This window comes from Petaurus breviceps, unplaced genomic scaffold (genome assembly GCF_028583685.1).
Source record: "Petaurus breviceps papuanus isolate PSGF00001 unplaced genomic scaffold, PetGlider_PUasm1.0 90847, whole genome shotgun sequence".
NCBI classification, from domain to species: Eukaryota; Metazoa; Chordata; class Mammalia; order Diprotodontia; family Petauridae; genus Petaurus; species Petaurus breviceps.
The window spans coordinates 20,808,299-20,830,549 of NW_027187360.1; the positions used below are offsets into that span (position 1 = coordinate 20,808,299).

The 22,251-nt window shown below is 41.2% G+C and overlaps 1 protein-coding gene across 5 annotated transcripts in view; it reads right to left on the minus strand.

Annotated features, from left to right (window-relative positions):
- Positions 1-22,251, minus strand: part of RBBP8NL (RBBP8 N-terminal like) — a 73,535-nt gene that overhangs the window by 35,928 nt on the left and 15,356 nt on the right. For 2 of the 5 annotated variants that reach the window (XM_069072549.1, XM_069072554.1), the window contains exons 2-9: positions 13,507-13,627; positions 12,673-12,826; positions 11,423-11,465; positions 10,017-10,112; positions 8,153-8,265; positions 5,090-5,162; positions 2,408-2,571; positions 1,860-1,942 (exon numbers count right to left, since the gene is read on the minus strand). In XM_069072549.1, the coding sequence (XP_068928650.1) occupies positions 1,860-1,942; positions 2,408-2,571; positions 5,090-5,162; positions 8,153-8,265; positions 10,017-10,112; positions 11,423-11,465; positions 12,673-12,733 (633 nt within the window). In that variant the 5' untranslated portion in view covers positions 12,734-12,826; positions 13,507-13,627. Of the gene's footprint in view, positions 1-1,859; positions 1,943-2,407; positions 2,572-5,089; positions 5,163-8,152; positions 8,266-10,016; positions 10,113-11,422; positions 11,466-12,672; positions 12,847-13,506; positions 13,628-22,251 lie in introns of all 5 variants that reach the window. The other 3 variants (XM_069072551.1, XM_069072553.1, XM_069072552.1) reach the window with 3 other exon arrangements.

The following is a 22,251-nucleotide window of genomic DNA, read 5'->3' on the forward strand; positions in this document are numbered from 1 at the left end:
GGTGCAGTGAATAGAACACCGGCCCTGGAATCAGGAGGACCTGAGTTCAAATCTGGCCTCAGACACTTACCACAAAAACTAGCCATGTGACCTTGGGAAAGTCACTTAACCTCAATTGTCCTACCCTCCCCCCTCAAGAAAGCAAAAAAAAAATTTTTTTTAAAAAGAAACCAAAGCTATCTATAGGCATATGAAGAAAGGCTCTAAATCACTATTGATCAGGGAAATGCAAATTAAAACAACTCTGAGGTACCACCTTACACTTACCAGATTGACTAATATGACAAAAAAGGAAAATGATAAATGTTAGAGAGTATGTGAGAAAATTGGGACACTAATACACTGTTGGTGGAGTTGTGAACTGATCCAACCATTTTGGAGAGCAATTTGGAATATGCCCAAAGGGCAAACAAAATGTGCATGCCTTTTGATCCAGCAAGACTACTTCTAGGCCTGTATCCCAAAGAATAAAAAAGGGAAAAGGACCTACAATGTGCAAAAATATTTTTAGCAGCCCTTTTCATGGTGACAAAGTATTGGAAATTGAGAGGCTGCCTATCAATTAGAGAGTGAATAAACAAGCTGTTGTATATGAATATAATGGAATACTATTGTTCAATAAGAAATGATGAACAGGCAGATTTCAGAAAAACCTGGAAAGACTTGTATGAATTGATGCAAAGTGAAATGAACACAACATTGTACACACTATTAACAACATTGTATGATGATAAACTCTGAAGGACTCAGATCTTCTCAGCAATACAATGATCCAAGACAAGAACAAAGTACTCATGAAGGAAAATACTATCCATATCCAGATAAAGAACTGATGAACAATTGTTGATACTTTTTTCACTTATTCTTCTTTTGCTTTTTTTCTTTTGATCTGTTTCTTCTTTCACAGCTGTGACTAATATGGAAATATGTTTTATGTATAAACTATATCAAATTGCATACTATTTTCAGAAGAGGGGAGGAGAGGGAGGAAAGGAGAAAAATTTGCAACTTAAAATATTGTAAAAATGAATGCAAAAATTATCTTGACGTGCAATTAGGAAAAAATAAAATACTATTAAAAATGTTAGAGCTAGAAGGGCTCTAGTATAGTTTATGACAATTTACAGGGAAGAGCATTGGGACTAGAATTCATGCTTCCTGACTCCTAGTGGTGTGGTAGGTTGGACTTGGAACTAAGAAGACCTGAGTTCAAATCCTACCACAGACACTAGCTATGAGACCCTGACAAGTCACTTACTTCTTTCAGTGTCAGTTTCTTCCTATGTAAAATGGCACCGACTTGTGAGGATCAAAGGAGAAATTATATGCAAAATGCTATGGAAATATTATTTCTTGCACTGTCATACTGCCTCAGTCCACTTTGCTCCTTCATTTAGAACACCCAAAATGTACAAGAATTAGTATAAAGTGCTGAGGGGTGAACAAAGTTGAATAACTCTCTCAAGTTGCTTACTCTCTTGTTAGTCTCCCTAATGGTTCTTTTCGAACAACTGAGTTAAGAAATCTAATTTAGTTAACTTTCTTTAGCTGGAGCAGAGCTAAGGCAGAGTTAGCCTCGAGAGGATTCCATTTAGGGGCTGGTTCTAGCATCAATTAATGGTATCTAAGGATTATGAGGATATTCTGTGTGTTACCAGCTTTCCTGCTGGTCATGTGGCACACTGTGGGCACAACTGTCTTAGACAAAAAGGATGGACGTCTTGGACAATGAGGCCATCTGGAGAGAACTTTTAGCTCTAGTGAAAGGAGCTATAGAGGATGACTTTGAAAGCAGGGTTTCATTCTGCTTTGATCTAGTCCAGGAAAAGAAATATGACTCTAAACTTTCCCAAACTCACCATGTCCAGAACTCGCTGCTCCTGCAAATTTGTACCAGGAGAAATTTTAGGGACTGGAGAAGTCTGGTATCCTGTTGATTTTTCTGTTTTTAAGAAAGAAAGAAATGGTCAGAGAAATTAACTGAAGAGGACCTCTGAGTTTCTGGTTTTGTGTGTGAGTGTGTGTGTGTGTGTGTGTGTGTGTGTGTGTGTGTATGTTTATAACCAGTTACACCTGGGATTTTATTTTGTTCTCTCTAATGCAGCTAAATTCATGCATTTATGTACTGGATTTCTCATGGATTCTGTGTAGCAGATGTGGTTTTGATGGGCAAAAATTTGTTAACTGAAATTTCTCTCCCCTTCCTATCAGTTGCTCAAATCTCCAATGGGATAGAAATTGCCAACTTAACAGAAAGGAAGTAAGCTCCCTTTCCATGTGCCCTGTCTACCCTGGATACTCTTGTGTCCGACCCTAGGATCCTGCCCATTTCACTTGGTGCCCACTTCCTCAGACTCTGTGTACCTTTTCTTTCTTGGCCCTCTCTGTTCCATGGTCCACACTGTACCTTCTCCTAGGGGAGTGTGGGGAAGACAGTCCTCCTCTTTCTCCCGGCTTGGTGGTGGTTTCTCAGTGCTAGGCTTCCGCCCCCCTGGGGACAGCAAGGACACAGGTGAATCTGGACTGGAACTGCTTTCCCTGGACATAGCCCGGTGGTGCTTGGGTCTGTCTCTGGGATGAAAGAGACAAAGAGGAATGAGAGTGACACCGAGCCATCATGGTGTAATTGGTGAAGGGAGACTAGCCTTAGGTCTAAGTATAGTTGGGGGGCACATACATGGCACGCTTTGAGGGCACATCTGCTTGCAAAGGTCATAGGATCACAGGGTTTTAGATCTGAAAAGGATCACAGGGAACACTAATGTAATTGCTTCAGTTTATAGATGAAATGGCTGAAGGCCAGTGAAGTGAAGTGATTTACCCAAGGCAAGGTGGTAGTACAATGAATGGAGTCCTGGAGTCAGGAAACCCCAAGTTCAAATCTGGTCTCAGACATATACTAGTTGTGTGAGCTTGGGCAAGTCACAACTTCTGTTTGCCTCAGTTTCCTCAACTATAAAACAGAAATAACAATAGGGCCTACCTCCCAGAGCTTTGGTGAAGATCAAATGAAATAACATGCTTTAAAAATGCTTACCACGGGGCGGCCAGGTAGCATGGCGAGTAAGAGCACCGGCTCCAGTGTTGAGAAGACCTGGAGATCGAATCCCGGGCTCAGACACTTAACACCCACCCAGAAACACCTGGCCGTGTAACCTTGAGCAAGTTACTTAACCCCAATTGCTTAGGGGCAGCCAGGTGACTCAGCGAGTAAGAGCACCGGCTCCAGTGTCAGGATGACCTGGGATCAAATCCGGGCTCAGATACTCAGCACCACACCCAGAAATAACTGTCTGTGTAACCTTGAGCAAGTTACTTAACCCCGATTGCTTTAGAAAAAAAAATGCTTACCACAGTACCTGGCCCATAATCAGTGTTATAGAAATGCTTATTCTCTTCCCAGGATCACACAGGTAGTAAGTGGAAGAACCAGAATTCAGACCTAGGGTTTCTTACTCTAAAACAAATACCCCCATTATATGCCATGCTGTTAGCTATACTGCTTGTGATCTTGGGCATAACTTCATTTCTTAGAACCTTGGTTTTCTTATTTGTAAAATAAAGAGTTTGTGATAGAGATCCCCTAAGGTCCCTTCCACCTCTAAAAACCTACATCCCCTAATCCTAGGGAGAAGCCCAGTAAGTTTTTCTCCTATTGGTCCATGAAATCCCACCATTAGAGTTTCATTCTTTAGGGTGAAGCCCTTCCCTCTCTCTGTCTTCTTCTTTTCTTTTCTTTTCTTCCTTTTTGGAGGGCAGTTGGGGTTAATTAACTTGCCCAAAGTCACATGGCTAGTAAGTGTGTCAAGCGTCTGAGGCCAGATTTGAACTCTGGTCCTTCTGACTCCAGGGCTGGTGCTCTATTCACTGTGTCACCTAGCTTCCCTTTCTCTGTCTTCTTGTTAAATGTTAAGTATTCACCCCCCTCCAAATGAGTCTCAAGTTTCCTCATTTGAAAAATGGGGATACTTGACTTATCTGTTTGCAGGGTTGTTGTGAGGAAAGCACTCTGTTAACCCTGAAGGGCTCTAGAAATGTAATTATTACTTCTCTTATAGGGAGAGACATTGGACCTGTAATTTAATTGAAATAGGCAACTCTGAGGTGAGAAAACTCCCTCTGGCCCTGCAGGTTGGCACCTTGAATGCTATTTATAGTTACAGAGTCTTAGTCTTACTGTTTAGCAGGCCCTGATCGAAACTAGATGAAAATGTGATTGTGAAAAATTTAACAAAATAAATAAAAATACAATAAAACATAGATGATATTAATATGTGATTTTTCTAGGTCAATAGGCAGCTGTAAGGGATCCTTATGAATTGTCAGTGGTCCCCATTTCTATCGAGTTTGACATCACTGCTCTGGATGTCAGATAGTGTCAGTGGTGTCAGATAGAAACTAATCCATTAGTTTTAAAATGTAATGTCATCTTTGTTTTATTGTATTTTAATTATTTTGTTAAATATTTCCCAATTACATTTTAACCTCCTTTGGTGGCATATGCCTGTTTGATACTTCTGGTTTAGATCACTGAAAAGTGACTTGTCCTGGCTCACATAGTTACTATATGTCAGAGGCAGAACTTGAACCCTAGTCTTCCTGTTCCCAAGGCTTACTCAACTTCCACTACACTAAATTACCTCTCATTATTATTATTTTTGCTATTGTCGTTCATTTGTTTTCAGTCATGTCCAATTCTTCATGGCCCCATTTGGGGTTATATTGGCAAAGGTAATGGAGTAGTTTGCTATTTCTTTTTCCAACTCATTTTACAGATGAAGAAACCGAGGCAAACAAGGTTAAGTGACTTGCCCAGGGTCACATAGCTACTAAGTGTCTGAGGTCAGATTTGAACTCTGGAAGATAGTCTTCTTGACGTTAGGCCTGATGTTCTGTGCATTATGGTGCCACTATCTTCCCACTATTATTATAGTTCTAACAAATTAATGGTTAATGGCAGCTGGATGGCACCATCTTTCCCTCTCCGTGGGAATGAGGTGATTAAGGAATTTTTTCCCAAGATGGTGGTTCAGGGCCCGTTTGCCCAGAGATTGGTGGGGTAGAGAAAGGGTGCTCAGCCAAAACTCACTCAAGGTTTCGAAGTCTCTTCAATTCTTCCTTCAGAGCTTTGTTTTCTTCCTTTAGCCCGTTCATTTCATTAGCTATGAATAAATAGGAAAAAGTTCAGCTTGTCTTGGAGAGGTATCAGAAGCGGAGGAGCTCTGGGCCTGTCTGCCCCAAGGAATAAACTGCCCTGTATGAAGTCAGATCCTTTGAGAAGAGCCATCGTTATCTGCTCTAGTTCACTTGCCAGAAAATATGACAGCAATAAACCCTAAATAACATCTTAGACCATTATGGGGGAAATTAGTCCCTCTATGGGATATGGTCTCAGTTTCTATATCTATAAAATGGGGTGTTGGTTTTACCCATTGTGGTGGACAATAGTGGGCTGGATTCTCTTCTTTGCCTAGTAAATCATGACAAGTAGAGTTATCCAGTATTGGGATGGATTTCCAGGGGCAAATAGTAATTTAAGTGCAGGAAGGTGATAGTGGTGGTGGTGGTGGTGGAGGGTTATAGAAACTAGGAACCACAGAATTGTAGAGATGGAAGTGACCTTGGAGGTCATCTAGTCCTGTTTTAACTCATAAGTCCCTCCCATCTCTACTTATTGAAACCTCTGCTATCTTTCAACCCCAATTTCAATGCCATTTCCTCTATGAAGCCTGCCTTGATCCCCCACAAATGGAAATGATCTGCTCCTCCTTTGAAATGTATTAGCACTCATTTTTACCTTTCCTATGGACTCAACATGGTCTACTTTTATTGTAGTTATGTGTTGATGCCTTATCCTCCTGACTCTCCTGAGCCCATAACTTTCCTTGTCTTTCCCATAAGTGATTTTACCCATTTGAAGTGCTCAATAAATATCTACTGCCTGGAGAATCTAGGGGCCCAGGGATGCTGAAAAAATATAGTCATAGAAACAGAATGAGCAAGGGACAAGACTCCAGCATCCAACTGGCTTACTCTTATTTTTTGTTCTTTCTTCAAATGCTCCACAATGTTCACAAGACATTCACATGCTCATATATACATATATGTTCACATGCATACATACACATACGTGAACATAAACAGGAACATAAATATAAACAGGAACACTCACTTGTTCTCACACATCCATATACCACGCCCCTTCTACTTAGGCAGGCATAGATGTACATATACATACACAAGTGGTTGTTTACTTGTTGATTCATATCCGACTCTTTGGGGTTTTCTTGGTAAAGATACCAGAGCAGTCTGCCATTTCCTTCTGTAGCTCATTTTACAAGTGAGGAAGTGAGGCAAACAGGGTTAAGTGAATTTCTCAGCATCACGCAGCTAGTAAATGTCTCAGGCCCAGCACTCTATCCACTGTGCCACATAGCTGCCTATGTGAGTGTGTGTGTGTGTGTGTGTGTGTGTAAAATGCTTTATATTCATGACTTTTTTGAACCACACAACAGCCCTGTGAGGTATGTTCTACAGGTCTCTCCATTTTACAGATGAAGAAACTGAGTTTCAAGGAGATTATACAATTCATTGAGGTTCCCACAGCCACTAAGCAGCAGAATTTGAATGCAGATCTTCCTGACCCCACATCCAGCTAGCCTTGTACCATACTCTACTTACCTTTCTAAAAGTGAACACTTATATAAGCACTAAAAACATGCCACAAATATGCGTTTCTTCACAGGCATGCCCTTACAATACAGTCCCTTCTACTCATGCACAACAGAGTCACATGCTCTTGGAAAATAAGGTACACACATACACATGTACACACACATCCAAACACGTGAATATCTGTTCTCATACATAGTGGCATCTTATTCTCATGCGTACACTGATATACGTACTCTCACCCTTACACACATGTATGTCAACATGGGCATTATAGACATTTTTCTTTTTCCACCAAGGCTTATCAGAAAAGCATCAAGTCATGGATTCTATGGCAGTGCTTCTCCAATTGTGGGTTGCGACCCCACAATTTAAGAAGTGCTGAAGGGGTCTTGAATGGAAAAAGTTTAAGAAGCCCTGTTCTATGGATTACCGGGAGAGCTGTCAGCAGTTCAGGAGAAGATTCAATTAGATCTCTTATTCTTTACATGCTGACTACGAGGTTCTTTTTTCCTCTGACTTTCCTGGGAATTTCTGCTTCGTCTAGGATAGAGCCTCTTGGTTGCACAGGGAGCCTACGTAAGCACCTCCTTGCCTTTGCCTCTCTTCAGCAAGGGCTTTTTCAAAGCACATCATTCACCTTGAAGCATTACACATTTATGGGATCAGGTAAGAATGGAGTGCCTTTAAAAGTTGGAGCTTTGAAGGACTTTTTTTTCCTGGTCCCTGGATCATCTTAGACTCTTGGCTAGAGAAATGTCAGATAACAGAGGGCAGCCCAGTGAAAATTGAAAGCAGCCCTTGGGGTACTTTTTAGAAAATGCAGAAACCAGAAAGCTTCTAAGAGGGTTGGTTGTGCTGTGGAAGTGTCTTTTTTTTTTTAAATCACAGGTCTGACCAACGTGATTCCCCTGCTCAAAAGACTCCAGGGTTGCCCTATTGCATCTAGGGAAAAATAAATTCCTGTTTGACATTTAAAACTCTTGACATCCTAGTCCCAACCCATCTTTCTGGACTTGGTGTATATTTCTCCCCTTCTCATACTGTATAGTCCAGTCAAAATGGCCTTTTTGTCACGCCTCACATGTCACACTCCATCTCTCACCTCTGTGCCTTTGTACAGGGTGCTCCTCCCCCCACCATGCCTGGAATGCCCTCTACTTACCTCTGCCTCTTAGAATCCCTTATTTCCTCCAAAACTCAGCTCAGGCACCATTTTCTACATGAAGGCTTTGCTGAGACTCCCCCACCACCAAGACCCAGCTGAGAGCGCTCTCATTCCAATAGTGTTTTCTGTTCGTTTCATGTAATCCTGTTTATATGCCTATTTATGCCCACAATTTCTCTAAATAGAATATACATTCCTTGCGGGGTAGGGACAGTTTTATTTTGTTATTTGCATCCTAAGCCCCTAGCACAGTGACTGGCACATAGTAAGCCTTTAATGAACGCTTTCTGATTAATTGAGCAATTGACTTACTGAGGATGAAGATATGCTGCAGGCTCTGGAGATGGGAATTCTCATATTCATGCTGTTTCTTCTTGGCCAGCTCCTGAGTCACCATGCAGCGGTCACAGAGGCCGGCCCTCAGCCTGGAGTGAGATAGCCACCTGGTTGACTGCTTCTATACCAAGGCTGACCCCTTCCTCCATCCCTCCCTTCTCAGCTCTGGCCCATTGGAGGCACTTCTGTGCATGACTCTTTGGGCCTGGGAGGAATCCCAGGTTGGGATAACCCATATATAGTTTAGAACTGGAAAGAAGTCTGGAGGGTGCCATGCTCATTTTTTGGGTTATGTTTTAATTCAGAAAGAGGAAGGCAAGAGATTGGGAGGAAAGCTCTCTGGGTGGATTTACTCACTTTGTGTTCTACAAGCATTCCTGAAAAGTTGAGTATAAATGGAATTTTTAAAATAATTTTTTATAATGTATATTTTAAATACAACTGGAGAGATTTCTATGGAAAATACTCTTACAGGGAATCTGGCAGTCCTAATCACAGAAGGGAGTGTGGTGCAATTGGACTTGAGTTTGACTTCTGAGTCTGCCATTTACTATCCGGGTATTTGTGCAATCACGCCACCTTTCACAGCCTTGATTTCCTCATCTATAAAATGGAAACCATCCTACTTGAACTCCCTATCTCAGAGTGGTTGTGAGGATTAAGTGAGATTATGTATGTGTGTGCAGTTTGAAGAGTGGGATAGCATAAAATACCTCAAGTGCTATGTAAATGATTTATAGAGAGCTTGATACATATGATAATAATTGTAAGCATTAATTAGAATGACCTCTATTTGGTCGATAAATTTGGATTTTCATATATGAGAATTATTGGAGAGAACCCTGAATTAAGAATCAGGAGACCAAAATTTTAGTCCCTTCTTGACTGATGACAAGTTGTGTAACCCTGGGCAAATAAGTTATCTTTTTTTTTTTTAAGCAATTGGGGTTAAGTAACTTGCTCAAAGTTACACAGCCAGTTATTTCTGGGTGTGGTGCCGAGTATCTGAGCCCAGATTCGATCCCAGGTTATCCTGACACTGGGGCCGGTGTTCTTACTTGCTGAGCCACCTGGCTGTCCCTAAGCAATTGGGGTTAAGTAACTTGCTCAAGGTTACATGGCTAAGTATTTCTGGGTGTGGCGCTAAGTATCTGAGCCTGGATTCAATCCCAGGTCATCCCGACTCTGGGGCCGACGCTCCCACTTGCTGTGCTATCTGGCTGCCCTGCAAATAGCTTATCTTTTGGTACATTAGTTTCTTCATCTATTAAAAAAAAGACATAACACTTCTACTATTCTCACAGGGGGTTAGTAGAGAATCATATATAGATGGGACAGCACTTTAAAAATGCTAAATCTCCATGCAAAGATGAGGCATAAAATCACAGTGTTAGTGGTAGAAGGGGCCTAGATTATGTCTATATAGTTATTGTCCAGTTGTTTCCATCATATTTGACTCTCCATGACCCCACTGGGGTTTTCTTGGCAGAGATGCTAGAGTGGTTGGTCATTTCCTTCTCTGGTTTCTTTTATAGATGAGGAAACTGAGGCAAACAGGGTTAAGTGACTTGCCCAGGGTCACATAGTTAGTAAGTGCCTGAGACTGGATTTGAACTTAGGAGGAAGACTCTTCCTGATTCCAGGTCCAGTGCTCTATCCACTGAGCCACTAAAGCAGGGCTCACCAATACTTTAGAAAGACTGTGTTCTTGGAATCCCTTAAATGAGAAATCATTTCCAAGTCATGTTTTATTCCTAACAAAGGGAGATTTATTCCTGAAATAGAAGGCCCCTGTGGGGGCTACCCATTCTTCTGGGTCCTTCCAGTGGACAGGACTTACCTGTTCTCTAATACCTTAACATTCTCCTTCAGGGCTTTCTGCTGTTCCCGGAGCTGGTGGTTTTTGGCAAATAGCTCTTCAATCCTCTGGGCATCTCTGATTCAAGAAACAAGGAGGAGACAATGAAAATGACCCTTTGCCTTCAGCGGGGAAAATTTCCAAGTCAGAGAAGTTTGTTAAGGTTGGCCTGTATAGGGGAAGGACTGAAGGCAGGGGGATGCCAGCTAGGAGGCTGTCTCAGTGGCCCAGGTGAGAAGTGATGAAGACCTGACCTGGAATCAGAGAATCATAGAATTTTTTAATTGAAAAGGATCTTAGAGCCCATCAGGATTAGAGGGAGGATAATGGGGAAGGTGAGGGGAGGATGAATGAGGGAGCTATTTCCAGGAAAGCCTGCATAGGACTTGGTGACTGTGGGAATGTGGTAGACAAAAGGGAGGGAGGAGTCACCACTGAATCTGAGGAAGCTTGGTATAATGGTCAACTACATGGTATGGTGGGTAGAGCTCTGGGCCTGGAGTCAGGAAGACCTGAGCTCAAATATGGCCTCAGACACTATCTGTGTGACCCTGGGCAAGTCACTTAACCTTGTTTGCCTCAGTTTCCTCACATATAAAATGAGCTGGAGAAGGAACTGGTAAACCACTTTAGTATCTTTGCCAAGAAAACCCCAAATGGGGTCGTGAATAATTGGACACGACTGAACAACAACAAATGGTATAATAGAAAGATCACTGTTCTGGTAATTAGAGGGTCTGGGTTCAAATTTTGGCTCTGCAACTAACTTGTCTCTACCTCAGATACTTAGGATCATAGGCTGTAGAGCCATGAGATCTTAGAGAGTGTTCAATTCAATTGATATGGAGAAAGATTAAGTGACTTGCGCCAGATCATGCAGAAGGAAACCGTCAGAGCCAGGTTGTCTGACTTGGCTTCTGGGATTGCTGCCACTATACTGCAGCTGCTTTTTCTTAACTTTACAGGTTCTCAGTTTCTTCATCTGGAGAATGCGTGGGCTGGAGGAGTTAATCTCTAAGGTCTGGCCTTAGACATTCTATGACTTCTATGTGGTTCATTCATATGAAGGATGGACTATTTCCAATCTACAAAGGATGGTTTGCTCTTCTGCTCTCCCATCCCTGTGGGGCTCCTCCCTTCAAGGGTGCTGTTTTGAGCTTGGTACCCCCAGCCTCCATCTTGAGTCATAAAACTGAGGGACCAACCAGAAACTCCAACAGAAAAACTCAGTATCCTGTAGGCTTCATATTTCTCCTGGGGCTGGGAGAGGCTCCCTATAGTGAAAAGGTTTTTGCCAAACCCTGACAAATATTTCCTTTGAAGATTTCCTCTGGATCCTTAGAGAGAACACCAAGGTTCAACCCACACGGCAATGGGGCCTAACTCACCGGCATTTCTCTGTGTTAAGCTCCAACAATTTGTTCTGCAGCCCTGCAAGAGGGAGAGGAGGTTAGGACACTGAGCATTCCATTTTAGAACTGAGACACTGTCTGTTAAGTGCATGGGCACCTTATCTGTTAGAAGGGTGTGGAAATGAAGAAACCATGTGGTCCTCTTTTGTGGGGGGGAGCTCTAGTTGAAAAGGGGTACTAGAATTTCAACAGTGAGCCATGGCAACTTCCTTTTATTCTCATCCATAGCAAGGGCCTTTCCTGACAGTTTTTAGTAATGAATTACTGTGCTCTCCTATCAAGGCCATGTCTGCGTATTTCTAAACCCTCCCTCACCACCTATGCACTTATCTTTCCAGTCTTGGTAGTCAGGGAGGCATATAGGTTGAGCAGTAAGGGCCCTGGATTTGGAGTCAGAAAATGTGGGTTTGCATTTGCTAAGCGGCTCGGTAGATTGAGCTGCTTTGGAATCAGAATACCATCTTTATGTGTTCAAATCTGGCTGCAAACATTTATAAGCTGTGTGAGCCTGGGCAAGTCACTTAACCCTGTTTGCTTTAGTTCTTCATCTGTAAAATGAGCTGGAGAAGGGAATGGAAAACTATCCCAGTATCTTTGCCAAGAAAGCCCCAAATGGGGTCACAAAGAATTGGACATGACTGAAATGACTTAACAACAAAATTCTGTCACTTACTACATGAATGACCTTGGGAAAAAACGCTTAATATTTCTGGGCCTCTGTTTCCTCATCTGAAAAATGATTATTTGGATTAGGTGACTTCTGAGGTTCCTTTTCCAGTTTTAAATCTATGATCCTCTATCTTCCTCAGGGGAAGGAGAAGACTCAACAGAGCTGTCCCTCAGCATGCACCAGCACCTCTGGGCCCAGGCTTTATACACACTTAAACTTCCCATCCCAAGTCCTCATCTCAGGGTAACCTGAGCATTGTTGCTACCCAAATGACTCCTGCAATTCAGTGATGGGAGGGAGACCCACAAAAGGATGGTATATTCTCTTGTTGCAGGAGAACTGTGTATTCAATAACCAGCAAATGTTCTTTATGAGAAGTTGGCTTGGGGTCCTGTCATTTACACTGCATATGACATGGGCATATAGAACCTTCTTTCAGTCAAGGTGCCAAAGGATCAGGGACCATCCCAAGGTACAGCTTAGAAAGTCCCAGCCCTAAAGATTGCATAGCCCACCCTGTAACCTTCCTCTTGTCTCCCTGGGGGCTGGGTCATACCAAGGACTTCTTTCTCATGGACGTCCTTCAACTTGTTCAAACATTCAGTGAAATGGTCCATGGCTGGGACTTGGTCCTGGGAACTTTCTTCCTTTACTCTTCTTGTGGCAGTTGGAACTTGCTCCTTGGGCCTTATCTCATGTTAGTCTCTGACCTTAAAAAAAATGGTCATTACTATAAAGAGTATAAAGGGCAGGAGTGAAGGAGACACCCAGAACCCAAATGGGACTTTTATTGACTCCATATGAAATTAAATGTAATAATCTGGAGAAAGGAAATATCATTTCTGCTTGTGGTGGTCAGCAAAAGTTTCTGGGAAGATATAAATAGCCTTCTAGCCAAGCCTGTCTACACAGGCAAAGTGAAGTGTATGGAGAGCTCTACTCCCAAGGCCTTATTGTTCCTTCCTAAATACCCGCCCTCCCCCTGCCCCCCACTGCTCCTCTGCATTACTGAAATTGGGAGTTTACAAGATCTAGCTTCAAATAGCAATTAGAAAAAAATTCTACGTGTGACCATAGGCACATCCCTTTAGTTTCCTCAGTTTTCCCTCTTTAAAATAAGAGGGTTAAACTCTCATCTCCAAGATCTGTTTTAGCTCTAAATGCTATCTTCTTATGACTCTGATCCAAATCACAATTTCTACCAAGATCTCAGTTATGTTATTGACTGAATACAGAGAGGACAGATCTGACAACTGGGCTCATTGGCATGATAAATCTTGTAGGTAGGAGAAAAGTCATCCTCTGTTTTTGAGGCATTGAGAATGAACACACACACACACACACACACACACACACATACACAAAATAATTTAAAATTTCTGTCACCAACCTTAGCAGTAGATAGCAGAGGCAGACCGAAATAATGAGAATGTCTGTCCCTCCTATTGGATTAAGGCACCAAAAGGCTTGCCATGCGTTATGGTTGATGTATTTGTTTGATGTTCTTAGTTCTACAATAGAGTGCAAAACAGGCTTGTGACTTGGTTATTTAACCTAATTAATTTGTATTTAACAACACACACACAAGGTAGCTTATGAGATTTTTTTCAAGGCTCCTTCTGGAAACTCATGTTGAAGTAATGCCAAATGGAAGTTGATGCATGTGGGAAGCTGCTTTCCAAGAGCGGGGATCATTTTGGGCTAGTTCAGATCTCATTGTGGCCATTACTTTATTCATTCATCTAGTCATTTATTGAACAAAAAATTATTGAACACCTACTGCATGCCCATGGTTGATGCTCCTGGATGTAAGAGAATCAGGAGGAAAAGATACAATCCTGGGGCGGCTAGGTGACACAGTGAATAGAGCACCGGCCCTGGAGTCAGATGGACCTGAGTTCAAATCCTGCCTCAGACACTTAACACACACAAAAAAGCTAGCCATGTGACTTTGGGCAAGTCACTTAACCCCAATTGCCCTCCAAAAAAAAAAAAGATATGATCCCTGCACTCAAGGAGCTTGCATCTAGTAGAGAAAGACATGGTTTAGTAGAAAGAGCACTCACTGGGCCTGAAACCAAGAAACATAAGTTAAAATCTTGGCTCTGAATGTTAAAAAAGAACATTCCCCCCTTAAAAAACAAACATACATAAAAAACAACCAACCAAACAAAAATAAAACCATGGGACCCTGGGCAAGTCACTTAACTTACTTGTTGTAGCAGGTAGAGAACTGTACTTGAAGTCCAGGAAAACATGGACTTGAATCTTTCTTCAGTCACTTATTAACTATATTACTGTTGGAAAGTTATCTAACTACTCTTTGCCTCAGTTTCCTTATCTATAAAAAAGGGGATAATAAGAATTTCTCACAGGGTTACTGTGATGACCAAATGAGGTAACGCATCTGGAAACCTTAAAGTACTATCTCAGTGTCAGCTCTCCTCATAAAGAGATTAAATATCTTGTCTAGAGCCACTCAACATAGAGAACAAAGATGGAAAGAACAGATATAATCCCCAAGGGGGTTTCGTGCTGAACGTGCCATGATTTTGAGGGAAGTGAGGAATTGAATGACAACACAGTTGAAAGATATCTTGGAAACAATTGACGATCTTATTATTACAAAAAAACCAAGATGAGCTAGAAAATATCAGTGACTAATGACCCATAATCCTAGTTTCCTATCTCTAAAAAATCTTTGTAATAATAACAGACACCTATCTGGAGCCTTAAAATTTGCAACATTTTACAAACAATCCTATGAGGCAGGTAAATCAAGCATTATTATCCCCAGTGGTCGCTGTCATTGCCAAATCCCCATTTGCTCATGGTCACATGGTTTATCAGTGTCAGATCTATTGCTATTAAACAGTTATATAACTTTTTTTTTTTTTACTGGACCTGTGATTTCATTGTATGGGGAATTTCCAATGACGAGACTTCTACCCGAGCAAGTCAACACCTGCTCATAACTTAGGGTCTTAGAGAGTTGTTTCAGATATTAAGAAGTCAGATGACTTGCCCAGTCATACAGCTTCCTGTCATAAATGAACTTGAAAGCAGTTCTACCTGATTCGGAGGCCACCTGTCTCTCTCCACTATGCTATGCTCCACAAATACAATGTAAGACAAGTGCAGCTGTCTGGGTTCTTGATTTTATCCATGTTATCTGGAATCCCTCTTTCACAACTGAATTCTAGAACCATCAGGCTGGAAAGTCCATTGGGAGGCTATCTAGCCCCCCCTCCCCTTCGATAGAACAGGATTATAGATTTAAAACTGGAAGGGACCTTGGAGGTCATTTAGTACAGCACCTTCATTTAACAGGTGATGAAATTGTAGTCCAGAAAGCTGTAACATCTGATCTAAAGTCATACAGGTAGCATAGCCAGGATTTGAACTCAGTTCCTCTGGGTCCAAACCCAGCCTTCTTCCCATTATAGCATATATTTGAGTCTCACCCTACCCAGATATAACTGTCTGTCCCTTCCTTTAACAGACATCTGAAGTTAAAGGTGGAAGAACTTAGAACAGGCCGGAAGGGGACTCAGAACAGAAGCATTTTTTCCTTATTTGTTAGTTCATTTGGTTAGTGAGGCCTCATTAAAAGATGGAAGTGGATTGTAAGATTTTTTTGCCACCTATTTTATGTTTTTATCCAATTTTTGCTTTTGTTAATAGTTGTTGAATTTATAATAAAAAAAACTTTAAAAAAGGAACCTAGGGCTCTACTCCTGGCCAGTACTTTGGAGCTCTGCTTTGAAATTGTATAGTCCTCCTAATATGACTCGCTGTTTTCAGAGGTCTTTTCTTCTGAGTATCTCAAAGTATTTTGCAGATTGATTTCCTTGATCCTCCTACTGATCTTCTAGGAGGAAGGGAGGTGCCAAACATACAGCCCCCAATTTTCCTTTGAGCTTTTTCAAAGGTAGACTCTCTACTACAAATGCCAGGTGTGATTGTTGTTAATTTTATAGCTTAAAATGCCTTACCTTATACCTCCCACGAGAACAGCATTTTAAAATTCACAAAGTGCTTTTATACCCATTATCTCACTTGATACCCACAATAATCCTGTGGGATAATAAGTTAGGGCCAGAACTATTATCCCCATTTTATAGATGAAGAAGCTGAGACTAGGAAAGTTGAAATTATTTGGCTAAAGTCACATGGTTGTGATAAAGTAGGTCCTACCTCGTCATGACAGTGTAGCCACTATTGGCCAAGCACATATTGGTTGGGGTAGATTAGATGACGATAAAAGAGAGAAGGCAGAGCTAGTCAATTATTGTTTGGAGAGAAAACCTTTGCTAATCATGATGTCTTCTTCTAAACAGACTACTACGTGCATTTAACCTAACTGTCATGGACTATTGGTTGATTTATGTAGCTTCATTAAATTCAGATTTTTGGGGATAGAAAGAATAGCCTAGAATCACAAATCTCAGCATCAGAAGGAATTTTTAATGTCATCTAGTCCAATCCCTTATCCCAAATAGCAACCTCCTGTACAAGCCCAGACTCTCCTTGAGGTTATTCCTTGATGGGGAGCTTGCAAAACCACCTCAGGCAGCCCATTCCTTTCACTTTGAGAAATTAGAATTGTTAGGAAGGTTCTCCTTTCATTGAGCCAAAGCTCTGCAGTTCACCTCTTGGTTCTGATTCTGCCTTACAAAGGGGCGTGGTGATGGAATTTTTGTTAAGACAAAGGAAAGGAATTTTAGTGAGGTAGTCAAGTTATTAAGAAGTGATAACTGCCTGTAAAAAGGTTTAACTAGGTATTTAAGGTTGAGGTAGAAACATTCACAAGCAGAAACCAGGTCGGAAACCTCAACCATTGCGGTGAATAGGGGAAATTGTGGAAGTGGCTCCCTATCGAGTGTGAAATGTTTTTATTTCCACCACAGGCTAGTGCCTGTTACCATGTGCTCCCAGTGTGAGCTGATCTCTCTCCTAGAGGAGAAGGTGAAGAAGCTGGAAGAATGTCTCTACACATTCCAGGCTATTAGGATGAAGATTTACTGAAGCAACAGATGCAAATACTTCCAAGGGGAAAGAAAAGAATCTGAGGTGGAGGAAGGGAGTTAGCAGGTGAGAGATCATCTGAGAGAGGAAGAAGAGTAGTAGTAGTGATTCCCTGCTTGGTCTGCTCAGCTATTCTTTTTTTGGAGGGGGGAAGGTAGGGCAATCGGGGTTAAATGACTTGCCCAAGGTCACATGACTAGTTTTGTGTTAAGTGTCTGAGGTCATATTTGAACTCAGGCCCTCCTGACTCCAGGGCTGGTGCTCTATTCACTGTGCCACCTAGTCACCTCTCTGAGACAGCTATTGTAAGACCCAACAACAAAAGTGTAGAGGTCTGTTGTCTTTCTGGGCAGCTATGTGGTGCAGTGGATAAGACTCATCTTCCTGAGTTAAAATCTGGCCTCAGACACTTACTAGTTATGTGACCGTGGACAAGTCACTTAACCCTGTTGGCCTCAGTTCCTCTGTAAAAGGAACTGGAGAAGGAAATGGCAAACCACTCTGGTATCTCTGCCAAGAAAACTCCAAATGGGGTCACGAAGAATCAGACAGGACTGAAATAACTAAACAAAATTGTCTTTCTGGGGTTCCTATACAAGACATGGCAGAGACTGCCCCAAGACTTACCCAAATAGATGACAACTACCCATTCTGGGAGATTCAAGTAAAGAGCAATGATGAAGAAACTTAAAAGAATTACAAAGAGATAGAAGACCACAGGGTGCAGGTTGTATTTTCCTCACTATTGTTTATCAAAGTCAAAGAATGCAGAAGAGGAAAATTAACTTGGGAAGTGAACAGCTGGCCTGAGAAGGCATTTCTGAGAATGAGACTTGGATTTCTCCATCATGGGTTTGCAATAGAAGGTTGACAGAGATTCCTGGCCCGAGACTGAGTATATCTAACAAAGACTAGTAAGGATGTTTTTGTCAGATGTCTTGCAAATTTAATCAACACATCATTAAACTGAAAAGAATTGGGTGGCTTGGGGGAGGATTGTGTATATCCTTGAAAATCAGAGAGTTTGGGGAGTAGTCTCAAAGAAGAAAGTCAGTCACTTGGCAAACTAGCATTTATTAAGCATCTAACTATACTTCAGGTATTGTGTTAAGTGCTGGGGATACAAAGGAAGGCAAAGCAACAGTCCCTACTATCAAGGGATCGAGATCCCTTAATATCACAAGCTAATGGGGGAGATGATATGTAAACAACTATGTACAAACAAAATATGTACTTTACAGGATAATTGCCACTAATTCACTGAGATTAAGGAGAACTGGGAAAGGCTTCTTGCGGAAGGTGGGACTTCTGCTGAGACTTAAAGGAAACCTGGGAAGCTAAGAGATAGAGATGAGGAGGGAAAGTGTTCTCGGTATGGGGGGTTACCCCTGAAAACCATCAGTCAGGAAATGGCAGGTTGTGTGTGAGTAACAGCAAGGAAGACAGTGTCACTGTCATTGGGAGGAGAATAGTTGAGAGAAGTTGATACCTAAAAATTCCAGGGGACATAAACCCGAAGAACCAGTGGGAAAACCCATGTCCTCGAATGTCTAATATCAGAGATGGGGAACCTGTGGCTCTCTCCGTCCTCAAGGGCAGCCCTTTGACTGAATCTAAACTTCACAGACATAGAACACAGACCAAATCCCCTTGTTCTGTGAAGTTGGGATTCAAAGGGCTGCCTTGAAGGATCTAGAGAGCCACATGTGGCCTTGAGGCTGCAGGTTTCCCACCCCTGGATATGGAAATGTCCAAGGTTTGAGCAGCAAACAAGAAGAACCGGTGATTCTAATTCAAGTGGGCAAATTTGATCTCAAAACGTATCACTGTGATTTGGTGTGTTGCAACACATGACTGGACTGTAGCTTCAAAAAAAAAAAAAAACCACAAGAGGCAAAAAAAAGCACTGGGGCAGAATTGCATATTTAGAAGGAATACTCATGTATGGAAGTGTTGGAACCAGATTTGGGAAGCATGATGGAGAGTATTTGGGTAAAGGTCAAAGGAGGGAGAATTAGAAGTGATTTTTGTCATTGGAATAACCCATAGACCACCTTGACAGAAAGAAGAAATAAATGAGGAGTTTGAGAAAGTAATCATAAACTTAGCACACAGTATAATGCAGCAGTGATGGTAGACTTTAACAATCAAGACACCTTCTGGAACTCTTTGCCAAAAGCAGATTAACTAATAGCATTTAGTCTTACCTTAGTGATAATTTCATTCTTCAAAAGGTAGAGGAAAAAAATATTCTTCATCTAATTCTCACTAACAGAGAAGAACTGACTCCTGAGGTGGAAATGATGGGAATCTGTGGGATGTGACCACTAGTATTGCATTCTAGAATTTATCATAGAGGAGAGGAAACCTAGGCATAGTCTGATATGCACCCTAGATTTTGGAAAAGTAGATTGCAACGGGTTCAGAGGGAAAATAGGGAGGATCCCATGGACTAAAATATTTCAGAGGAAGTCAGTATAGGAGGGATAAGAGATGTGCAAGAATGAGATTATAAAAATACAAAGGGAAATACAGTAATTCGAATAACAAGGAAGAATGGGATTTATTTGAAGAGACCCATGTATATGCACAGAGAATTCATGAACCAACTTTTTAAAAAATGTACACAAGATGGGACACTAATACACTGTTGATTAAACTATGTACTAACTCAATAATTTTGGAGAGCAATCTGGAATTATGTCCAGAGTTATAAAACTGTGTATACTCTTTGACCCAGCAATATCAATATTAGGTCTGTTTCCCAGGGTGATCAGGGAAAAAGGAAAAAAAATCTCTATATTCCAAAATATTTATAGCAGCTCTCTTTGTAGTAGCTGTAGAACTGGAAATTGAGGGGATGCCCATCAATTAGGGACTTGCTAAACAAGTTGTGGTATATGATTGTGATGGAATATGGCTACACTTTAAGAAATGATGAGCAGGTTGATTTTAGAAAAACATGGAAAGATTTGCATGAAATAATGAAAAGTGAAATGAGCAGAACCAAGAGAACACTGGATACAGTAACAACAATACCATTCAAAGAATAACTGAATGACAAAGCTATTCTGAGTATTAAAAAATATTCAAATCAACTACAAAGGACCTATGAAAGAAGATACTATCCACCTCCCAAGAAAGAACTGACAAATAGAAGTATGCATAGTATGGTTTTACATATTATATATACTTAACAGTAGGGTTTTACTGTGTCAAATGATGACCTTCTCTAGTACAGGGTGGGGAGGGAGGGAGGGAGATGGTCTGGAACTTAAAATGTAATAAAAAATATTTTAAAAAATGTACAAAAGATAGAAGCAAGGCCAGGTAACAGAGGATGAATATAAAGGTATGTCAAAGACTTATACAAATAGTGTCAGAAATCCTAAAGCTCAGCTGGCTAAGGAAACTAGGGGCAATATAACTTTTAAAACTTATTTTGGAAGAGAAATGGGTATTGCAGCAGGGACAGGATCTTTGGGGTGGTTTAGTGAGGATAACAAAGAGAAGGTAGAGTTACTTAATTTTAATTTTCTTTCTGTTTTTTTTTTTTTGGTGACATAGAATTGCATATATACTGGAAATGACCACAAAAATGACTAAGAGAGTTGATACCCGAAATAAGTAAGGGAATGTTTTTAGGTGTCCTTGATAAATTCAAATCACCTGGTCCAGAGGAACCCCATCCTCCAGTCCTGAAAGAACTGACAGATGTGATTCCTGAGGCATTGTCAGTGATAAATAAAGATCATGGAGAATGGGAGAAATGCCACATGACTGAAAAAGGACAAATGTCCTGCTTTTCAAAAAAGGGAAGAGAACAGAGCCTTAAAACTAGAGGCCAGTGACTCCTGGGAAAATTCTAGGAAAGATCATGAAAGAGATGGTGGGTAAAGAGCTAGAAAGAGAATCAGTGATTACAAAGAGCTAGCATAACTTCATTGAAAATAAGTCATGTTAGATTATTCTCATTTCCTTTTTTTGATAGGTCACTAATGTAGCGAATGAAGAAAATGCTGTGGGTAGAATTTACCTAGGTTTTAGCAAGCTTTTGAGAAAGGATCTCATACAATTCTTGTGGAAAAGTTGGAGAAATATAGGTTATATGATAATATAATCACATAGATTCAGGACTGCTTGGATGGCTGGACACAGAGCAGTTGTTAATGGTTGAGTTTCAACATGGCAGTAAGAGCTTCAGTGCAGTGCTTCAGGCATCTGTGCTTGGCCCTGTACTGTTCAACATATTTATTAATGACTTGTATAGAGGCATATACAGTATGTTCATCAAATTTTCAGATGTTTAAAAAGCTGGGAGTGATAGCTAACCATCAGAATCCAAAAGGACCTTGACCAAGGTTAAAGCATTGGACTGAATCTAATCAAATGAAACTCAAAAGAGATACATGTAAAGTCTTGCATTTTAGTACAAACATCAAGTCTATGAGCATAAGATGGAGGAAGCATGGATAGACAACACTTGGTCTGAAAAATAGCTGGGGGTTTAGGTGGATTGCAGGCTCAATAAGGGGGAAGCTAGGTGGTAGAGTGGATAGAGCACAGAACTTGGAATTGGGAAGACTCATCTTCCTAAATTTCAAATCTGGCCTCAGACACTAGCTGTGTGACCCTGGGAAAGTCATTTAACCTTGTTTGCCTCAGTTTCCTAATCTGTAAAATGAACTGAAGAGGGAAATGGTAAACCACTCCAGTATCTCTGCCAAGAAAACCCCAAATGGGGTCATAAAGAGTCAGACATGACTGAAATGACTGAACAGCAACAGCAAAAGCTCAATATAAATCAGAAGAATGATATGGCAGTCAAAAAAAGCTACTTCAACCATGGACAACATTAGAAGAAGACATAACTCCCAGAAATAGGGAGATGATAATCCCAGTATATTCTGCCTTTGTCAGATGTCCTCTTTGGTATTGTGTTCAATTCTGCATGCCATAGTTTAAGAAGGACATTGACAAACTGGAGAATGTCCAGAGGAGGCAAACCGGAATGGTGAAAGGTCTTGAGCTCATGAAATATGAGGATGTCTCGAAGCAGCTGGGTGTGAGAAAAGAAGCCTGGGAGGTGCTGAGGTGGAATGTGAGT